The sequence below is a fragment of the Eptesicus fuscus genome, chromosome 4, assembly GCF_027574615.1.
Source record: "Eptesicus fuscus isolate TK198812 chromosome 4, DD_ASM_mEF_20220401, whole genome shotgun sequence".
Lineage (NCBI taxonomy): Eukaryota > Metazoa > Chordata > Mammalia > Chiroptera > Vespertilionidae > Eptesicus > Eptesicus fuscus.
The window spans coordinates 30,299,107-30,318,211 of record NC_072476.1 but is presented as its reverse complement, the minus strand read 5'-3'; the positions used below and the strand labels follow the sequence as shown (position 1 = coordinate 30,318,211).

General features: G+C 54.8%; 1 protein-coding gene across 2 annotated transcripts in view; it reads left to right on the top strand.

The window, feature by feature from the left end:
• Positions 1-19,105, top strand: part of CLIP2 (CAP-Gly domain containing linker protein 2) — a 66,962-nt gene that overhangs the window by 42,082 nt on the left and 5,775 nt on the right. The window contains exons 5-14 of one of the 2 annotated variants that reach the window (XM_054714838.1): positions 961-1,174; positions 1,795-1,992; positions 3,292-3,395; positions 5,354-5,414; positions 7,626-7,730; positions 9,625-10,560; positions 12,722-12,779; positions 15,020-15,103; positions 16,007-16,163; positions 18,576-18,735. In XM_054714838.1, coding sequence (XP_054570813.1) covers positions 961-1,174; positions 1,795-1,992; positions 3,292-3,395; positions 5,354-5,414; positions 7,626-7,730; positions 9,625-10,560; positions 12,722-12,779; positions 15,020-15,103; positions 16,007-16,163; positions 18,576-18,735 — 2,077 coding nt within the window. The remainder of the gene's footprint in view (positions 1-960; positions 1,175-1,794; positions 1,993-3,291; positions 3,396-5,353; positions 5,415-7,625; positions 7,731-9,624; positions 10,561-12,721; positions 12,780-15,019; positions 15,104-16,006; positions 16,164-18,575; positions 18,736-19,105) is intronic. The other variant, XM_054714839.1, reaches the window with a different exon arrangement.

The window sequence follows — 19,105 nt, the reverse complement described above, 5'->3', positions numbered from 1 at the left end:
TGGCTGTGCCTGGATTAGCTTCTGAGGCCCAGATGAGTCTGTGGCAGCTCTGAGAAGGAAGGTCTGCTAGGCTGGGGGACAGCCGAGCAAAGACCTTAATGTAGGAAGAGGAGGGGTGGGGTGGTCGTTTCAAAGTGAGTCAGAAACTGGACAGAACTAGCTCGCCTGGTCCCGTGTAGAATCCTTGACCGGAGAGATCCCAAGAGATCACCCAGAGTTTCCGTAACAATACTTTGCCTTCCTGTTTTCAAGACCGATATTTCTCTCAACTTACTCCTGCTTTCTGACTTCAGGGGCAGGTTGGGTGGCAGCCCCAACCCCAACCACACACAGTGTCTCCCTCACACTTTTGCTTCTCCATTCAGGGAGTTCCATGACAGAGAGTTGATAGGGTTGCGTGGGTCTGGGGTGGACCAAGGGCAGCCATGAGAGTGGGGCTGCAGAATGCCTGGTGGCCTCTGAATGGTGTGTGGGAGCCAAGCATAGTCGACTTTGGAGCCCAGCAGGCTAGAGGTTCCAGGCCCAGCATTGCCACTTGACCAGCTGTGTGACTGTGAGCAAGTTACTTAACCTCTCTGAACCTAAGTCTCTTCATCTGTAACATGTAGACCATAGTAGAGTGGTTGGGGGCTTAAAATGAGCATTCATGAAAAGGGACTGGGGCAGAGCATGTGCTCAGTAATTGTTATTCGCCTATCTTATGCCCAACAGCTGTTCCCAACCCCCATACATACACTAGACACCCCTCCCCATACAGCTCCAGCTGTTCACAGCTGCAAAGAATCTCAGGCCCTACTTACTCTAATCCCTTTCTGGGGGTCTCTTCTATTGGTCTTGGGATATGGGTGATTGGACCCCAAGGATGAGCCTCTGTACTGGGTTCTGAGGAGGTAGTGGGGGCAGGTGAAGCTCCAGGCTCTGCAGCCATGATGCCAGCATGGGTCCCTCTTGCTTCCCCAGGTACTTCCAGTGCCCACCCAAGTTTGGCCTCTTCGCGCCCATCCACAAGGTGATCCGCATCGGCTTCCCATCCACCAGCCCAGCCAAAGCCAAGAAGACGAAGCGTATGGCCATGGGTGTCTCCGCGCTGACCCACAGTCCCAGCAGCTCCTCCATCAGCTCCGTCAGCTCCGTGGCTTCCTCCGTGGGCGGCCGGCCCAGCCGCAGTGGCCTGGTGAGGGTGGGGCTGGGGAGGGGTGTCCTGATGTATGTATGGGGATTGAGGACAGAGGGATCCAGGTGCCCCTGACTTGCACTAGCGCCAGGCATCCTCAGATTGGAGTTTTTGAGGAAAGTTGAAAGCGCCTATCTTTCAACAAGGGAAATTGATCCATTTGCATTATTGTCATTTTTATATTACTAATTTGTCAATAGCCTGAGCCTTTCCTGGGAGTTGAGGGTCATACAGATGCAGGGCAGGTCATACAGGTGCAGGTTTCAAAAAGGTTGCCACAGGCGTCCTGGATGAGGGGAAAGGTGAGGCTGTCCTTCCGGGCAGCGAGCTGCCATCCAAGCTCAGTCTAGGATGAAAGGTTCCTCCTGACCCAGGAGAGGGTGACCCCGGCGAGGGAGCCTACCGTGAGGCAGAGCCCCAGCTGTGACTCTCCTGGGAGCGGGGAGTTTCCTGAATCGGAAATAACACGCTTCCCGCTGCACAAGTAGGCAGGGGCACTAGCAGGGGAGGGGCAGGACCCTGGGAGGCCAGGCCCTTGGCCCCCACCTGCTGGGGAGCTGTGGGTTATCTGGATGGTGCTCAGATCCCTGAGTCCTGCCTGCACCCGTGCCCTCCTGCAGCTCACGGAGACCTCTTCACGCTACGCCCGCAAGATCTCTGGCACGACCGCCTTGCAAGAGGCACTGAAGGAGAAGCAGCAGCACATCGAGCAGTTGCTGGCTGAACGGGACCTGGAGCGGGCTGAGGTGGCCAAGGCCACGAGCCACATCTGCGAGGTGGAGAAGGAGATCGCCCTGCTCAAGGCACAGCATGAGCAGGTGGGTGGGCAGGCGGGGCCGTGGGCACCCAGAGGGGCACCAGCAGCCTCCCCAGGCCAGGCTCATAGGTCGCTCACACTCAGAGTGCAGACGAGGGATGTGCAGAGAGACTCCTCCTCCGACTGGCGGAAGTCCTTCCGTGGATAGGTTCACACACTTGGATTCCCAGTCAGGGCACATGCCTGGGTTGCGGGCTTGATCCCCAGCAGGGGTTGTGCAGGAGTCAGCCAATCAGTGTTGATCTTTCTCTCTCATTGATGTTCCTATCTCTTCCTTCCTCTCTCTCTAAAAATAAATAAAAACATCTTTTAAAAAACAAAGTTAGAAAAAAGAACCTGGAAATAAACTGTCCCTGCTTTTTCCTACCTCCTCAGTGCGAGCCTTTCCTCGGTCATGGAAAATTCTTCCCCGTCTGAACAGCTGCGTTGTCTGTCACAGGCTGCGTCCTTGCTGACGTGGCCAGTCCCTGCTATTGTTTAAATTGTTTCCAGTTTCTCACTTTTTCAGAATAATGCTCGTGTACACATTTTGTGTGTGTACCTGTCCTCGTTTCAGATTGAACTTTCTAACAGATTCGTGGGTTGAGCTTCAGGGAAGTAATCCCCTGCCCACAGCTTGAGTCCTCTGCTGTCGCATGTCTGCTCTTCCCTGATGTTTGTCACCTGCATGAGAGCCCCCTCCCGGGCCACGGCCCCCATTTGGAGCCAGCTCACCCCTCTCTGGGGTGCTGGACTTAATAAGGCAAAGTTCAGCCCTAGCCAGTTTGGCTCAGTGGATAGAGCGTTGGCCTGCAGATGGTAGGGTCCTGGGTTCAATTCTGGCCAAGGGCACATGCCCAGGTTGCAGGTTCGATCCCCAATAGGGGGCGTGCAGGAGGCAGCCAATCAATGATTCTCTCTCATCTTTGATGTTTCTCTCTCTCTCCCTCTCCCTTCCTCTTGAAATCAATAAAATATATTTAAAAAATAAAATAAAGCCAAGCTCATGTGTGTGCTGTGGCAGGGGCCTTCACAAGACAATGTGTTTTAGGCCCTTGGGAGTTGGGGAGGCGGCAGATATTGGGGTGCTAGATATGGGGGCAGGTGGACTTGAGGTTCCCACTGGGTGAGGCCGCAGCTGGGCCTACCCCTCACATCAGGCCCACAGTCCATGCTCACCTAAGGCTGGCAGGGGAGCAGGAGTGGCTAGGGTTCCAGGCCTGACTCCTTGCACCACCCCTGCTACCTCCCACCCCTCCCCCACTTGGCCCCCAGTCCCCAGAAGGAGGCTGACCCTGTTCTGCCCTTGCTGGGGGCCCAGTATGTTGCAGAAGCAGAGGAGAAGCTGCAGCGGGCCCGGCTGCTGGTGGAGAGCGTGCGGAAGGAGAAGGTAGACCTGTCCAACCAGCTGGAGGAGGAGAGGAGGTATGTGCTGCCCCTGCCCTGGTCCCCAGAGCACATTTTCTCTGCGCCTCCGTAGGATGACCCAGGTCCAAATCCTGCCTCCACCACTTACAGGCTGTGCCACCTGGACTAGTGGCATGAGCTCTGTGGGCCTCAGTCATCTCATCTGTATCGTGGGCTGGTGATCCCCATTTCTACAAACTGTTGGGAGGACTTACACGATAATTCCAGTAAAGCGCCCGGCATGGTGCTGAACACATGGGGACACTGTCCTTCCCACCTGGTGGGGTTCACTGTTCCTGCCCCACGCGGCTCAGGAAGCCTATCACGAGGAGAATGCCCCGTGGAGGGGGTGGCTCTCATGCCCCGTGCCCCTAGGGAGATATGCACCATGAGGAAGACCAGTGCCCTCACCCCTTGAACCAGCTCAGGTCCGTGGAGCGCCCCTCTGGGCCAGCTACTGTCCAGAAGCTGTTCCCATTTCACATGTCAAGAAACAGGCTTAGAGAAGCAGCAGCAAAGGGATGCTTGAAACGCCTTGCACCTGGTGTCAGCCCCATGCTGAGTGCTGTACCTGCACCGTCTCAGCCTTACCATTAGCCTAGGCCCGTGGTCGGCAAACTGCGGCTCGCGAGCCACATGCGGCTCTTTGGCCCCTTGAGTGTGGCTCTTCCACAAAATATCACGGCCTGGGTGAGTCTATTTTGAAGAAGTGGCGTTAGAAGAAGTTTAAGTTTAAAAAATTTGGCTCTCAAAAGAAATTTCAATCGTTGTCCTGTTGATATTTGGCTCTGTTGACTAATGAGTTTGCCGACCACGGGCCTAGGCAGGTATTAATTCATGTCACTGATGAGAAACTGAGGCTCAGGGCAGGGAAGGAACTTGTCCCAGGCCACCAGCCTGTCCATTGTTCACTGGTTCTTTCTGCCTGGGCTCGGTGGCTAGTGGGGCTGTGGTTTCCTTTCTGTGGGTACCCTGGCCTGGCTTGGTCCTGGGTCGCCTGGGGGACAGGGTTCCCCTTGGCCCAGGAGCCTCTCTGTCTCCTGGCTGACACAGATTTCTGTGGCTTCCTTCCCTCCCCCATGTAGTAGGCAGCCCCCCACCATGGGTCTGTTTGGGGGCTTTCAGCCAGGCATGTGCCCCACAGACTGTTACCATCTGACTGGGGAGGGGAGGGCTTATATCTGCCAGAGCCCACACATCTGGTTCCCATGGCAACACGCCTGCTTGCCTAAAAACAAAAACAGATCTTGAAGACATTGTGGGGTTTGTGTTCAGGAAGGGCCTGGGTTCAAGTCCCAGCCTTGCCCTGGATGAGCCTGGGCAGGTGACTTGCCCTTTCTGGGCCTCAGTTTTCCTCATGTGTATGCTGGGAGCTTCAGAAGCCCAGTAAGAGCAGCTTTGTGAGCTGTCATGTGCCTGTGTCTCCCTGTGGTGTCTGCGCATGGGTGGGTGACCGTGTCTCCCTGAGGGTGGTGCCCTCCACATCAGGGAGCAGTGGGGATTGGGACTCTAGCCCCCAGTTTTGAGGCCTGTGAATGAGTGTGGGTCAGCAGGGAAAAGCCTACCCTCCTGCCCTGCCTTCCCCCCACCTCACCTCCCACCCTCCACTGTTCCATGTGGCAGTGTCTGTCCCCTGCAGTGATGAAAACAGAGTGGTCACTAGCATCACTCCGTGTTAATTTATTCCCACAGCCACCCTGGGGAGGAGGGCTGTGGCATTAAGCACTCCCATTGTAGGGAAGTCGGTGGTCTCTGCGTGGAGCACAGGCCGGGAAGCTGGGAGGGCTGGAGGTTTGCAGGAGGTTCTGCCCCATCAGCCGTGTGGCTCTGGGCAGGTGTCCCCTAGACGGGGACAGCACCTTCTGTGTGGTCTGACCTCAGACTCTGGGCCATCTGTGGCCTCATCTCTGTCATTGCTGACTTGGGAAAGCCCACCTGTCTGGGCAAAGCCCACTCAGCTCCCTCTCCCCCCACAGGAAGGTGGAGGACCTGCAGTTCCGAGTGGAGGAGGAGTCCATCACCAAGGGAGACCTGGAGGTAACAGTCAAAGGCACCACCCTGGCTTGCTTGGCACCCCAGGCCCAGCACTTGTGGGGCAGATGGCAGCAATTCTGGGTCCAGGCAGCAATTCCAGGCCCCCTCGGAGGGAATCTGGGGGTTTTGAAGGAGAAATGAAGGAGGGTCAAAGGTCATACTCTGGGAGAGTGGGGAGGGGTTGGTCACGAGAGACTCAGATGTCACAGGTGGGAATGGCTCAGCTCCAGGAGCCTGAGGGGCCATGCTTGCTGTGTTGGCCACTGGGTGGGATGGACCAGGGCATCCACAGGGCTGGGCCTGAGGACATGTTGGCTGGACTCCCCAGGCCCTGCATTGTTGGGTAATAGCCTAAAGGTGACCCTTGGGCCCTTAGTTCATCTTAGATTCCAGGTAAAATTTTGGCTAAAATTAGCTTGTTGTTGAGTCACAGAAATTAGAGGTGGGAAAACAGACTCAGAAAGGCACATGGACTCACCCAGTAATAGAGCAAGTCAGCAGCCCTGGGACCAGGGGCCAGGACTCCTGACCCCTGAGCGCAGCCGGGAAGGATGGCCAGTGATAGCACCTCCTTGTTATAACGCCTGGACACGTGGTCTAGACACAGGTGGACCTTGAACTCTTCAACCCAACCCACCCTTTCTGAGCTGAGGGACAGGGATGTTCACGTCAATTAGTAAAGCACCCCACCCCTCCCCATCCCAGCCCTCCTCACGAAACCATGCAGATACCGCAGTGCGTTCAGTCCCTCCCCACATGCCGAGCTGCCCCAACTGGCCTTGGGCAGCCTCTTCCCTTCTCGAGCCTCCGTTTGCTCTACTGTAAAATGAAGAGGTCGAATAGGTCAGTGAGTCTCAGACTTGAGAATTCATCACCTGGGTGGCTTGTTCAGCTACAGAAGGCTGGCCCAGCCTCATTCAGCTGGTCTGGGTGGCACCTGGGATTGCTAACAAGCTCCCAGGTGATCTGTGGGGTCACACTTCGGGAATCACTGCACCAGGTCATTCTGAGCTCAGGTTGGAAGTTGCAGTTTCTGGTTTTGTAAAAGAGCCAAAGTAAGATCCTTATAAGTTCCAGTGCGTAGCAAAAGCGTGCGAATGGTTGTCCTGTCCCCTAGATGCTCCGTCTAGCCTGGGTCTTGGGCAGTGGACTGTGCCCACCATTGGGTGGAGACATGGCCTGCGAGGCTGGGATGAGGCACCATCATCAGCCTGTGATTTTCTGGAAGAGACTGAGCGTAGCTGCTTGTTAGCATTGCAGCATGCTGCCCTCTTGAGAGAGAAAGAGGGAACCTTTATAGCTCTTTTAGGAAAACTCACAGGAATATATAAGGTCACATGCCAACGGACATGAACATCTCTGTAGTTCTTGATGAACTGCAAACGTATTTCAGGAGCGGGAGGTACCAGTTTTCACTGTTGCCATCAGCCTTGCTGGTGTCCAGCGTGTATTCTTTTTACAAATATGTGCTACGTTGCTGAGCCTGCCTCTTCAGAACTGCCCCCCAGACTTGCTTTAACCTTGTTTCTCGTGGATGAGGCTGGGACAGGCAGGAGGATAAGGAGGACCATGCCTCTCCCTACCATGAACTGGCCTCCATGCTAGTCTGGGTGCTCACCGATCTGTTCTGGGAAACCCAAATGCCAGCCTGGGTGCGCGGAGAATGCCGGGCTTTGTTAGCGTGTGAAGTGGGAGTTGTGAAGCTGGGACAGAAATGCCCTTGTGCTTTCGGGAGACTGGCCGTCTCTGCAGGGCCCTGGGGGGTGGGCGGTGGGAGGCACAGCTCAGCCTCCACCAGGGAGGCCAGGCTGGGAGAACCATGGTGGTGTGGGTTCCTGGCCCTCAGGAACTGGGGTCATTTACGCTTCCTCCATCCTGGGGCCTGTGTGCAGGATCCTGTGCCTGAGTCCCCGTGGGGAAGGGGAGAAGGCTGGGCTCCTCCCCAGAGCTGCAAAGGGGGAGGGCCACCTGGAGGTGACAGAGGGACCCCGGGTGCCCGTAAAAAAACCCAGCCAGGACACGAGGGCAGGAGGCAGGCCCACCTCACCAGACCTCCTCTCTTTCCCTCAGCCACCTCCTCTCCTCGACCTGTTTTCCTGTCTTGTTCATGGTAGATGATGCCGCCTCTCTCTCTCTCCTTCCCTCTCTCTTCCTCTGGCTTCCTTTCCCTGTGCCCTCCGCCCTCCCCCTCCCTCCCACCCACGGGTGGACCAGACCCAGACACAGCTGGAGCACGCGCGCATTGGGGAGCTGGAGCAGAGCCTGCTACTGGAGAAGGCGCAGGCCGAGCGCCTGCTCCGAGAATTAGCCGACAACAGGGTAACACGCCTGCCGCCTCCGCCCGCCAGCCCGCCAGCGCCCTGCCCCGGGGGCTCCTCTGTTGGATTGTTTCCTCTGTCCTTGGCTGCTGTCCTCATTGCTTTTTCCCTTTTGTGCCCGTTCTAGGGGGGAAGTGGAGGGTCAGACACTGCCTCCGCTCCACTGACACCGATGCCTGTTGGGGAGGAGGGGCTTGGCTCTCTGGGACTTTGCTCCCCAGCCGGTCCCCTTGGCTGGGAATGTCCTGTGAGACCCTCCGCCGCCCTCCCTCCCATGCAGTGCCATGACAAGGCTCGGTCAGGTTCAGAAATCAGGGGTCTCTTGGGAAAGTCTGCCTCCTGCGGGCAGTCACGGAGACAGCCTATCCATGCCTCCCTTCTCCCAGTGCGAAGGTGGAGGTTGGGGGCTGTAGGTCCAGTTTCTCTAGCCTGGAAGGTCTTAAATATGGTGGTAGGAGGGGCCCCCCTGGAGGACCTGGGGCTGGGCGAGGAGGGGTGTCCCCAGGACATGGGTTTCTGTGTCACTCCAGGGTGTGGCTGCTGTGATAGGATGGGCCAGAGAGTGGTTCCTAGGCTAGGGAAAGCTCTGTTTGGGGGTGGTTCCCCCCAAGTCCCAGGGCCTGCTTCCAAGTCCGGGCTCCAGGCCCAGCTGGCCCCTCCACAGCCCATGCATGTCCTGGGGCTGGCCCCCTGTGCAGGGACACACGTCCAAACAGCTGGCTGGCCTAGCCCAGGGGACAGTGCGGCCACCGTTCCCCTGGCAACGGCGCCAACAGCCAGCGAGCAGTGATTGGGGCGTAAACAGCATGGGGCGTGGGGTGAGCCGCCGTCAGTCTCTGCATGTCGGCCTCGGCACCAAGGCGTGTGCGCATGCGGGGGGCATCTGGGAGGCACAGGGCACTGCACTCTAAGCGTTGCCCAGTGACCGTGTGCTTGTACAGTACACACGCGTGTGCACAGAGGCTACTGGCAGAAACTGACCCAGGCACAGTTGACAGGCTGCAGCCCTCCACACCCAGGCACCTTAACCCAGGGCTCAACCTGATGGAAAAAACAAAAACAGGTTCATTGAACTAACCGGTTTGGCTCAGTGGATAGAGCGTCGGCCTGCGGACTGAAAGGTCCCAGGTTCGATTCCGGTCAAGGGCATGTACCTTGGTTGCGGGCACATCCCAAGTAGCAGCTGATCGATGTGTCTCTCTCATCGATGTTTCTAGCTCTCTATCCCTCTCTCTTCCTCTCTGTAAAAAAATCATTAAGATATATATTTTTTTAAATCTTAAAAAAAAAAATAAAGGTCAGCTTCAGAAACAAAAATGTTTAAGCTTGTAACAGATTTAAAACGTTTAAATATTTTTGTTTCCAAATCTGTGACCATTGACATGATCGAGGTGTGGGTTTTTGGAGGATGGAACCTCTGATCTCAGAGTTTTCCCTCAGGAGGCAGGTCCGGGAGCATTAATTTTGTTCTGCTTTAGGCATTCAGCCGGCCCTTTGGCCACCCCCTGCAGACAGCCCCTGAGTCCACCCATTCCCGCTGGGGGACTTGCAAACTTCCCTGTCTTCCCTGCCCTTTAAAAATAATGTGAACTAAAAGAAAACCATAACCTCAAATAAGTGGGGTTTTTAACCACCAATTTGCCCCACGCCTGGTGCTGTGGAGACAGTTGAGTCCCTGAATCGCTGGGGTACCAGTCAGGGGGCTCTTCCTGGGAGGTGTGGTGGGCAAGGCCCCTGAGAGAAGCCACACTTGGGTAGGAGTGGACGCCCTTCCCTTCTCATGACCTTACCCGGCAGGGACTGGGGCCCTTGAGTGGAGAGGAAGCCCCCGCACCCCTGCTGCATCCCCTTGCTCTCCAGCCGGCCTGCTCACCGTCTCCCTCTCTCCCCGGTAGCTGACCACAGTGGCCGAGAAGTCGCGGGTGCTGCAGCTGGAGGAGGAGCTGAACCTGCGGCGGGGCGAGATCGAGGAGCTGCAGCAGTGCCTGCTGCACTCCGGCCCGCCGCCCGCCGACCACCCCGAGGCCGCCGAGACCCTGCAGCTGCGGGAGCGGCTGCTGTCGGCCAGCAAGGAGCACCAGAGGGAGAGCGGCGTGCTGCGGGACAAGTACGAGAAGGCCCTGAGGGCCTACCAGGCTGAGGTGGAGAAGCTCCGGGCCGCCAACGAGAAGTACGCACAGGAGGTGGTGGACCTCAAGGCCAAGGTGCAGCAGGCCACCAGCGAGAACATGGGGCTCATGGACAACTGGAAGTCCAAGCTGGACTCACTGGCCTCGGACCATCAGAAGTCCCTGGAGGACCTCAAGGCCACCCTGAACTCGGGCCCTGGCGCCCAGCAGAAGGAGATCGGGGAGCTGAAGGCTGTGATGGAGGGCATCAAGATGGAGCACCAGCTGGAGCTGGGCAACCTGCGCGCCAAGCACGACATCGAGACCGCCATGCACGTGAAGGAGAAGGAGGGCCTGCGGCAGAAGCTGCAGGAGGCCCAGGAGGAGCTGGCCGGGCTGCAGCAGCACTGGCGGGCCCAGCTGGAGGTGCAGGCTGGCCAGCACCGGCTGGAGCTGCAGGAGGCCCAGGACCAGCGCCGGGACGCCGAGCTGCGGGTGCACGAGCTGGAGAAGCTGGACGCAGAGTACCGGGGCCAGGCGCAGGCCATCGAGTTCCTCAAGGAGCAGATCTCCCTGGCCGAGAAGAAGATGCTGGACTACGAGCTGCTGCAGCGGTCGGAGGCCCAGAGCAAGCAGGAGGCCGAGAGGCTGCGGGAGAAGCTGCTGGTCGCTGAAAACAGACTCCAGGCTGTCGAGTCCCTGTGCTCGTCCCAGCACGCCAACGTACGCAGCACCTCCGTGTGGGCTGTGCGGGGCCGTGGGCAACAGCGGCTCAGGCTTGAGAGCTGGCTGGGGAGGGCCTAGTGTTTACTGACCGCTTTTTTCAGCCCAGGGAAGCGTTCTCGTTGCCCCAGGTACATATCCATTGAGATATGGGGCACTGGGCTCAGAGGAGGGAGCCTCTCGTCCCTCTGTGAGAAGGGCAGCTGGCCCGGGGACTGTGGGGATCCACGGTGGTCTGAGCTGACCTGGCTGGGGCCCCCACAGACCAGGCCTGGAGAGAGATGTACCTCAGAGCAGAGAACAGGCTTCCTCCATTCCCCAAGTCCCTGATGTGCCCACACATGTCCTGCTGAGAGTCCCCTGGGCCGTGGGCTGGCCTTGATGTGGACAAGCCCTGCCTTCCCCGGGCTCCCATCTCCACCTGGAGCGCTGACCCTGGGGACCTGAGGGCGCCCTCTTTCTTCTGGTCCTAACGAGACGAGCCACAGTCCATTGGTCACTTTCCCAGAGTGGGGGTCCCGGGTGTGGGGTCTGGAAGGCCGGAGGGGGTGGCCCTGGAGAAGCTACTGCCACCAGTATCAGCTTTGCTCCAAATCCAGACGTCCCGGCTGAGCACGCTAGGGAGGCCCAGATGGGTTGTGTTCACTCCAGTGGGGCTGGGAAGGGCCTTGGCGTGGCTCCGGGTACCACACCTTGTGCCAGGCCCTATGTTGCCCCATTTCAACTTCATTCCCACGAGGTCGATGCTTCATTTCATAGATGAGCCAACCAAGACCTCATGACGAGTAACCTTCCCAGGGTTTCTGCCCACCAGTGGCACAGGTGGTGCCCAACCCTGGTGCCAGAGGGTGCCCAGGATGACAGACGTCAAGTCTGATATGAAGGGACAGCTAGCAGCACAGGCCCCGGGGGTCCTTGGGCTTCCGGTTCCCCTTGTACTTTTACACTAGAGCTCGGCATTCCAGCAATAAGTCTTCAGGAGGTCCGAGTACAGGGTGCCCGTCATGCCTTGAGGTCCCACGGTAGCAGCCTTCCGGCCCCCTTCTGCTAGGAAGTGCTCTCCCAGGATCCTGGGCAGAGGGGAAGGAAGAGCCCCAGGTTAGCCTAGACGCATACGTCCTGATTGGCTTCTCGGGAGGGGGCGGGGGTCAGGCCGGGACCCCACACATGGACTCCCTTAGCGGGAGAGGTTTGCGGCTGCTGTAGCTCCACAGAGCATGGGGGACAGAGGTCTAAGGGTGGCCTGCTCCTCAGTCACAGTCCTCGGGTGGAGGCGTGGGTAGTGACCTCAAGAAGACCTCTCTCGACTTCTACACACACGGGTCTCAGTCTGGACCCACATGTCCAGGTACAACTGGATTTTTAGTCTAATGTAATAAGTATGAGAATTTTAGAAAGATGTTTTAGTGTTGCCTCATTTTCCCTGCAGTGTTTGTAAATAACGATCTAGGGGCTTAGTCATCACTAGCTGAGAACAAAACGGGGCTTGGGATGTATGAGAAGAAGTATGAAGGGCAGGGTGACGGAGGTGACTGCCTGCTCAGCTCTGTGCCATCCTGATCCGCAGTGTTAGACTCTGACAAACGGCAAGCTCAGAGGACAGCCAGCTTGGACAGGAGGCCAGAGACTTTTGGAGAAGGAAGCAGTAAGGAGCCAGTTGATGTTTGCCCAGATTTTTTTTCCTTGATCTTCTTCGGCTTCTGAGTTTACTATTTAGAAGAAGTGTTAGAGAGAAAGGAAGGAGCATTTCTTGAAGTCCCTCTGGGAGCCAGCCCTGAGTATGCTCTGCACACACTGCCCCAGGGCAGTCGATGCTTGTTTCGTGGAGGGAAACCGAGGCTGGAATCTTGCCTCTGGATGTTGATGAAACAGATTCCCAGGACCAACCTCTGTAGGCATCCCAGGGAAGGAGATATCTGATCAGTATAATAAACATTTCCCACAGAGGTAGGGGCAGGAGGTGTTCAATGGGAGCCACACAGTAGCCTTGGGATGATGGGAACAGAGAGGGGTCCTCTGTTAGGGGGGTCATCTCAAGGACGTCTGTGCTCCCTGCCACAGCAAGTCCCCTCATTAGTGTAGGCGTGGAGTTTGCTGGGCGGGCTGGGGCTGGGGGCAGAGAGGGGAGGCGAGCGTCCCCCTTACAGTCCTCTTCTTTCAGATGATTGAGTCGAACGACATTTCAGGGGAGAAGATGAGGATGAAGGAGACTGTGGAGGGTGAGTGGCCGCTGGGCAGGCGGGACACGGGCTTTGGGGACAGGCTGGTTGGTTCTGCCGTGGAGCTGGGTGCCACTTGGTTTTGCATCATCCGCCATTTGTGGGGAGGTGCCTATTGCATGCACGAGCCATCACCCCACCCGCAGGTGAGGAGAGCTGCGGCTCGGTTTATTGAGTGCTGGGCATAGCTTGTTTGTTTGGTTTTACATTGTTTTTAAAATAGGTGTAAACTACAAATGGTTCGAAGGGCATAAGGTGAAGGGTCCTGCCCCCTGTTCCCCTCCCAAAGGCACAAAGTTGGTCAGCTTCTGTCCCCATGCAGAGAGCGTTTCTGCACCTACAGGCAAACAGGTGACAGATGGTGCCATGCCTCCCACTCTGGTCGGCCCCTCACTTTCTTCCATTTAATAATGTGTCTTGGAGACTCTTCCTTATCACTACATTCTTTTCCGTGGTGCAGAATACGCCCTTGTGTGGAGCTACCATCATTTAGCCAGTTTCCTGCTGATGGAGTGTAGGTCGTTTTTAGTCTGTCTGCTGCAAACACCGCTGCAGTAAACGACCTCCTCCTTGGGCTCAACCAATTTTGACTCGCACTGGCTGTGGTTGAAAGTGTTTCTCGCCCAGCCAGTATGGCTCAGTGGTTGAGCATTGACCCATGAACCGGGAGGTCACAGTTTGATTCCCGGTCAGGGCACGTGCCCAAGTTGCAGGCTCGATCCCCAGTAGGAGGCGTGCAGGAGGCAGCCAGTCGGTGATTCTTTCTCATCATTGATGTTTCTAACTCTCTCCCTCTCACTTCCTTGCTCTGAAATCAATAAAAACATTTTTTTAATAAGAAAAAAAGCGTGTTTCCTCAGAGGCCTCACCAACAATGTTTCAGCAAACTGTGATCTCTGCCAGTCGGAAGAGTAAAAGATGTTGCCTGATGTAATTTCCATTTAGCTTTCTCTCACTGTGAATGAAGTGCCATTGCCATGTCTCCTTGCATCCTTTACCCATTTTATTCCTATTGTTAGTGATCTTTTTGTTCGATTTTTAGAAATTCCTTATTTATGACATTGCAAACATATCCCCCAAGTTGTGGTTTGGCTTTTCTTATAATGGTATTTGCCATGCAGATTTTCTCAAATCGATCTTTCTTTGGGCGGGGGGTGGGGTGGGGGGGGGAGGTTCTTTATTAATTAATTTATTAATTATCTTATGGTTTCTTCTAGTCCTTTTTAGTTCCTTATTCTATGTTTAAATCTCTGATCACTCTAGAATTCATCCTTCTAGAAGGTGTGAAATAAGGATCCATTTTTATATTTTCCTAAAAGAGTACCCCATATTTGAACAACTTATCTCCCCTTCTCTACTGATTTGAATTGCCAACCTTATTATTTTTAACTTTCCTTATGTAACTGACTCTATTTCTGGATTTTCTATTCCTTTCCAATGACCTTTCTATTTGTTCATGTGCCAATTCTATAATTTTTAAAATTTTTTTATTGATTTTAAAAAGGGAAGAAGGGAGAGAGAGAGATGTGAGAGAGACGCATCGATCGGTTGCCTCACACCCGTCCTGACCGGGGATTGGATCCATGACCTTCTGCTGCGGAGGAGGATGCTCCAACCAACGTAACCGCTCAGGCCGCGGCTTATGTTTTAATTACCCAAGCTCTGTTTGGGTTTTAATTACTGGCAAGGCTACCCGTGCCTAACTCTGCTCTTTCAAAATTCTCTTGGCCAGTTTTTTTTTTTAATCCTCACCTAAGGACATGCTTAGAGAGAGGAAGGGAGAGAGAAACATTGATGTGAGAGAGAAACATCTATCGATTGTCTTTCATTCTCGCTTCAACCAGGGATCATATCCACAGCCAGGTAAGTGCCCTGAACGAGAATTGAACGTCAGCTTCCTGGTTCATACATCGACGCTCAACCATTCGTAGTTTATACCTATTTTAAAAACAATGTAAAATCAAACCAACAATAAGGTATGCCCAGAACTCAATAAACCAAGCCACACCAGCCCGGTTTGTCTATCCAGTATTGAATGCACATGACCTTGTGACATGGGCACCATTATTATCATCTCCAGTTTTCACTTGAGGAAACTCTGAGAGTTAAGTTGCCTGAGACCACACAGTACTGGAGCCTTTAATTCAGAGTGAGCTACCCAGAGGGACGGGTGGCGGCCGCTGGACCCCAGCACTGGACCTGGAGTATTAATGGCCCCTCATCTCTCCCTTCTCCCCTAGGCCTGCAGGACAAGCTGAACAAGAGGGACAAGGAGGTGACAGCCTTGACGAACCAGACTGAGATGCTCAGGGCCCAAGTAAGTGGTAAGTCTCCCTCCCGCAGGGCACATGCGGGGGCTTTCCTCGGGGCCACGTGCCAGGGGAGCGTGGAGAGGGTTGGCATCTGGGTCGGGTGCCCGCCCGCACTCTGCCTTGAGGAGGAGGTGGCCTGGGCCAGTTCACCTGCACTGGACTTCCATGGGCAGCAGTGGGTGGGGGAATAGTACCCTTTCATGGTCCATAATAGACTCGGGGGCCCCAGCCAGCTTCTCTCGCCAGCGGCCACACTGTTCTGAAATACCACCGGGACTTTTTGGTTTCTCAGGCCACTTTGACACAGTCTCTCCGCCCCAGCCTCTGGAGGAAATACCAGGGTTTTAGAATCGGGGGAAGGGCACGGCTGCAGCAGAGAGCAAGGCACAGGGGAAGTGAGGACGGGGGGAGCCTGGGGTGAGGCAGGGCGCCTGGGATTTGTGACGTGGTGACAAACGGGCCCGGCTGCTTGTCCGCCAGTGTCAGGGGTGGTGTCCGTGAGACGGCCCGTGCTGGGAAACAGTTCCCACCCCACCTCTCTCCAGTTCCCCTCACGTTCACAGGGCCTAATTGGTTCCAAAAAGGTCAGCTGACCTCAGCTCCTCCAAGGCAGAGGTGAAGCTAGAGCCCGTGCTTGTTCAGGCCGGAGTGGAATGTCTCAGGGACGACTGCTTCCCACCACCCAGGGCCCGGGCTCTGTGCTTGGGGTCCTGGTCTGCCTCTTGTGGCTGTTCTCTCGGCCCCTGGCTGCCTGGCTCTGCAGGACCTGAGAGGCCCACTCAGTGGAGTGTCACTGTGAACACCCCCCCACACCCTCCGAGAACACTGGCTCCCTGCCTGGGCCCGGGCCCTCTGGGGGGACAGATTCCCACGGCGATCCTGACCCCGCCTTCTTTCCTGCTGGCTGACCCTCAGCGCTGGAGAGCAAGTGCAAGTCGGGGGAGAAGAAGGTGGACATCCTCCAGAAAGAGAAGCGGCGCTTGGAGGCCGAGCTGGAGGCCGTGTCCCGGAAGACGCACGACGCCTCCGGCCAGCTGGTGCCCATCAGCCAGGAGCTGCTCAGGAAGGAGCGGTGCGTAGCCGTGGGGAGGGTGCTCAGACCTGCCGGCCCTGCCACCAGCTGCCCTCCCTCCGCCCTGACCCTCACTCCACCTGACATTAGCCAGTCTTCTCCGGAGGTGGGCAAGGATGGACGGGGTAGGATAGGTAGCTGGCATCACCAGGGGTCACTGTGCTCTCCTCTGCTAAGCTCAGATGAGGCCTCAGAGTCCTCCCTAACACAGTTCTTTCTCCAAGCAGAACTTACAGGGAAGACTCGTGGTTCCCAAACTTAATGGTCTTCATCGCTACCTTTAAAATCTTAAAATTTATTGAGGATTCCCAAGGAGCTTGTGTTTGTTTATTCTATGTTTGTCATATTAGAAATTAAAAATGAGGAATGTGAAAATATTTATTAACTCATTTAAAAATAATAAACCAATTGCATGTACCATAAATAACATGCTTTTGATAAAAGTAACTGTTTTCCACAAAAAAAAAAATATTTAATGAAAAGAGGGGCATTGTTTAACATTTTATATTCAGTCTTTGCAGTTTGTTGTTTTGGTTGAAGTATATTATGAAAATCTAGCCTCACAGTGATTTATAGTTAGAAAAGAGTGTATTTTAATATTGTTTTCAGGTCATTAATATGTTACGTGACCCCAAGAAAAAAATTCATTGTATGCACATGAGAAATTATAGGGAAAATAGTTTTGACCCAAGGATCCCTTGCAAAAGTCTTGGGGACCCCTGAGGGTTCCCCATGCCACACTTTGAGAACCACTTGGTTCCAGTTTATAGACATGGTTTGTGTAACCCATATGAGGCTTTAGGGGAAAAAGAACACCTAGATGAACATTTAAAAAATCAGAAGATTACACATAAAATCTAGATTTCTCCAGAAGTTCTGACATCAGTGGGCTGACTCCCAGCATAGTAACAACCAGTCATTGCTGGGGAGTACCTGCACCCTCTCGGTGGACAGGGAGGTCACGTGTCCCAAGTCGTCCACTTCTCTTCATTGTTTTACTTACACCCACTTATGGGCATGGTTTGCCAGCCCCTGTAAACATTTGAGATTCATCCTCTGATTTAATGGAATCTTGTTAAAGTACAAACATCTTTTTATAAAGGAAATGGTGTCTCTTCCCTTCCCCTCCTGTTAAGTCTGGTGACACACTGGGACTTTCTGTGCTAGATTTGCTTTAAATTTAGCACCTCTCTAGAAAATGTGGCCCTTCCCAGGAGGGAGTGAAACAGGTGCAACTGGGGAACATTCCTTCCCAGCATGCACTCACCGCCAGCCAGGTGCTCCGTCAAGGCTCCACTGCTGTCTTGCTCCCCGTACCCTCCCCTGTCCAAATCAGATATTTTATTCTCGGGGCTCAGCCCGGTCTTGCCTCCTCTGAGGAGTCTGTCTTCCTGCTATCAACAGGCTCATTTCTTCCTCTGTCCCTCATCACTTACTCAATTGCTACCTTCTTCTTTTTGGACATTTCACTCTGTCCAGGCCATGCTTGAGGCTTAGCTCTTAGCCCATCTCTTCTTTGAAGCCTTCCTTTATTGAAGTAGCCACCATGAGCTCCTCCACGCTCCTGTGATGCTAAGGATGGGAGTGGGAGATCAGCTAGGAATGTTTGGCAGATTAACCAGTAGATTTGCTTTCCTCGCATAACAGAAATCTGGGAGTAGCTATGGATGACTGTCAGTAGCTGAAAATACCAGTGCTGAGTGATTGGTTTTCTTGGACTCTTCCTCATGGTTGCGGAGTGGCTGCTGGAGCTCCAGCCATCACATCCATAGCAGGAAGGAGGAGGAAAGGGACTTCCACTTTGTTCTCAACTACCCATGGCCACCTAGTGAGGGAGCTTCCCTCTCCTCTGTAGTAGTTGCAGGGAAGGGGAGAGGCTTAGAAGGAGTGTGTCCTCTTCTCTAAGCCTGTGCCTATTGCAGACATTGCTCATTGACTACCGCACTCTTTTCTGCACAGCCTGGATGTGCCTGAGAATCGTTCTCATCACAGTATTCCAGGCAGCTACTGCCAGTTGGTTAAGGGCTGACATAGGAAAGAAACCTCATCTGATTTCAGCCATTTAAAATGTCTTGCTTCATGGGTGCCCTTGGATGAATATTTTGTTTGCTTTGCTTAATTTTTTAGTTAAATAAATATTCTCTTTATAAAAAAAATAAACAACTTTAAAAACATTCTAGGAAAGGCCAAGTCCTCTTCAGTGTTTCGTCCCTAAATCCTGGTCCCTCTTGGGCTGTGGTTGAATGATTTCATGCCTCATGTTTCCACTCTGGCCCCTTCTGGCGCAGGTGCTGTTGTAATAGCCGGTCTCCCCCGCAGAGTGGCCGTCTCTAGGCATTTGGCAGATCGCTGGAGTGTGGGAGTGACTGTAGCTGTTCTTTGCGCCCCCCCCCCCCCACCTCTCTCCCCCAGGAGCCTGAACGAATTGCGGGTATTGTTGCTGGAAGCCAATCGCCACTCCCCAGGGCCCGAGAGGGACCTGAGCCGTGAGGTCCACAAGGCTGAGTGGCGGATCAAGGAGCAGAAACTCAAGGATGACATCCGGGGCCTTCGTGAAAAGCTGACTGGGCTGGTATGTGGGGGCAGGGAACGCTAGGGTGGGGCTGAGGCTGCCCTGCCGTCAGGCCAGGAGAGTGGTGACCTCCTGGAGCCATCCCAGGAACCGCCAAGCCCCTGGAACCACAGGGTCCGTGATGCAGCTGGTGGAGGGTCCCAGGCAGCTGCTTTTGCAGCATCATGGCTGGCTGCTGTGTGGCAGTGTAGGGGCTGCAATGCTAAGGAATGCTGTCTAAGAATCTGACCTATCCCGAGGTAAGGTGGGCTATGCAGGGTGGTGAGCTCCCCACCCAGAGAAGTAATCAACCAGAAAGGGTCCTGCAATGGGGGTTCACACATGAGTGTCAGGAGGAAGGGGGCAAGTTTGTGTAAAGGCAGGTGTGTCT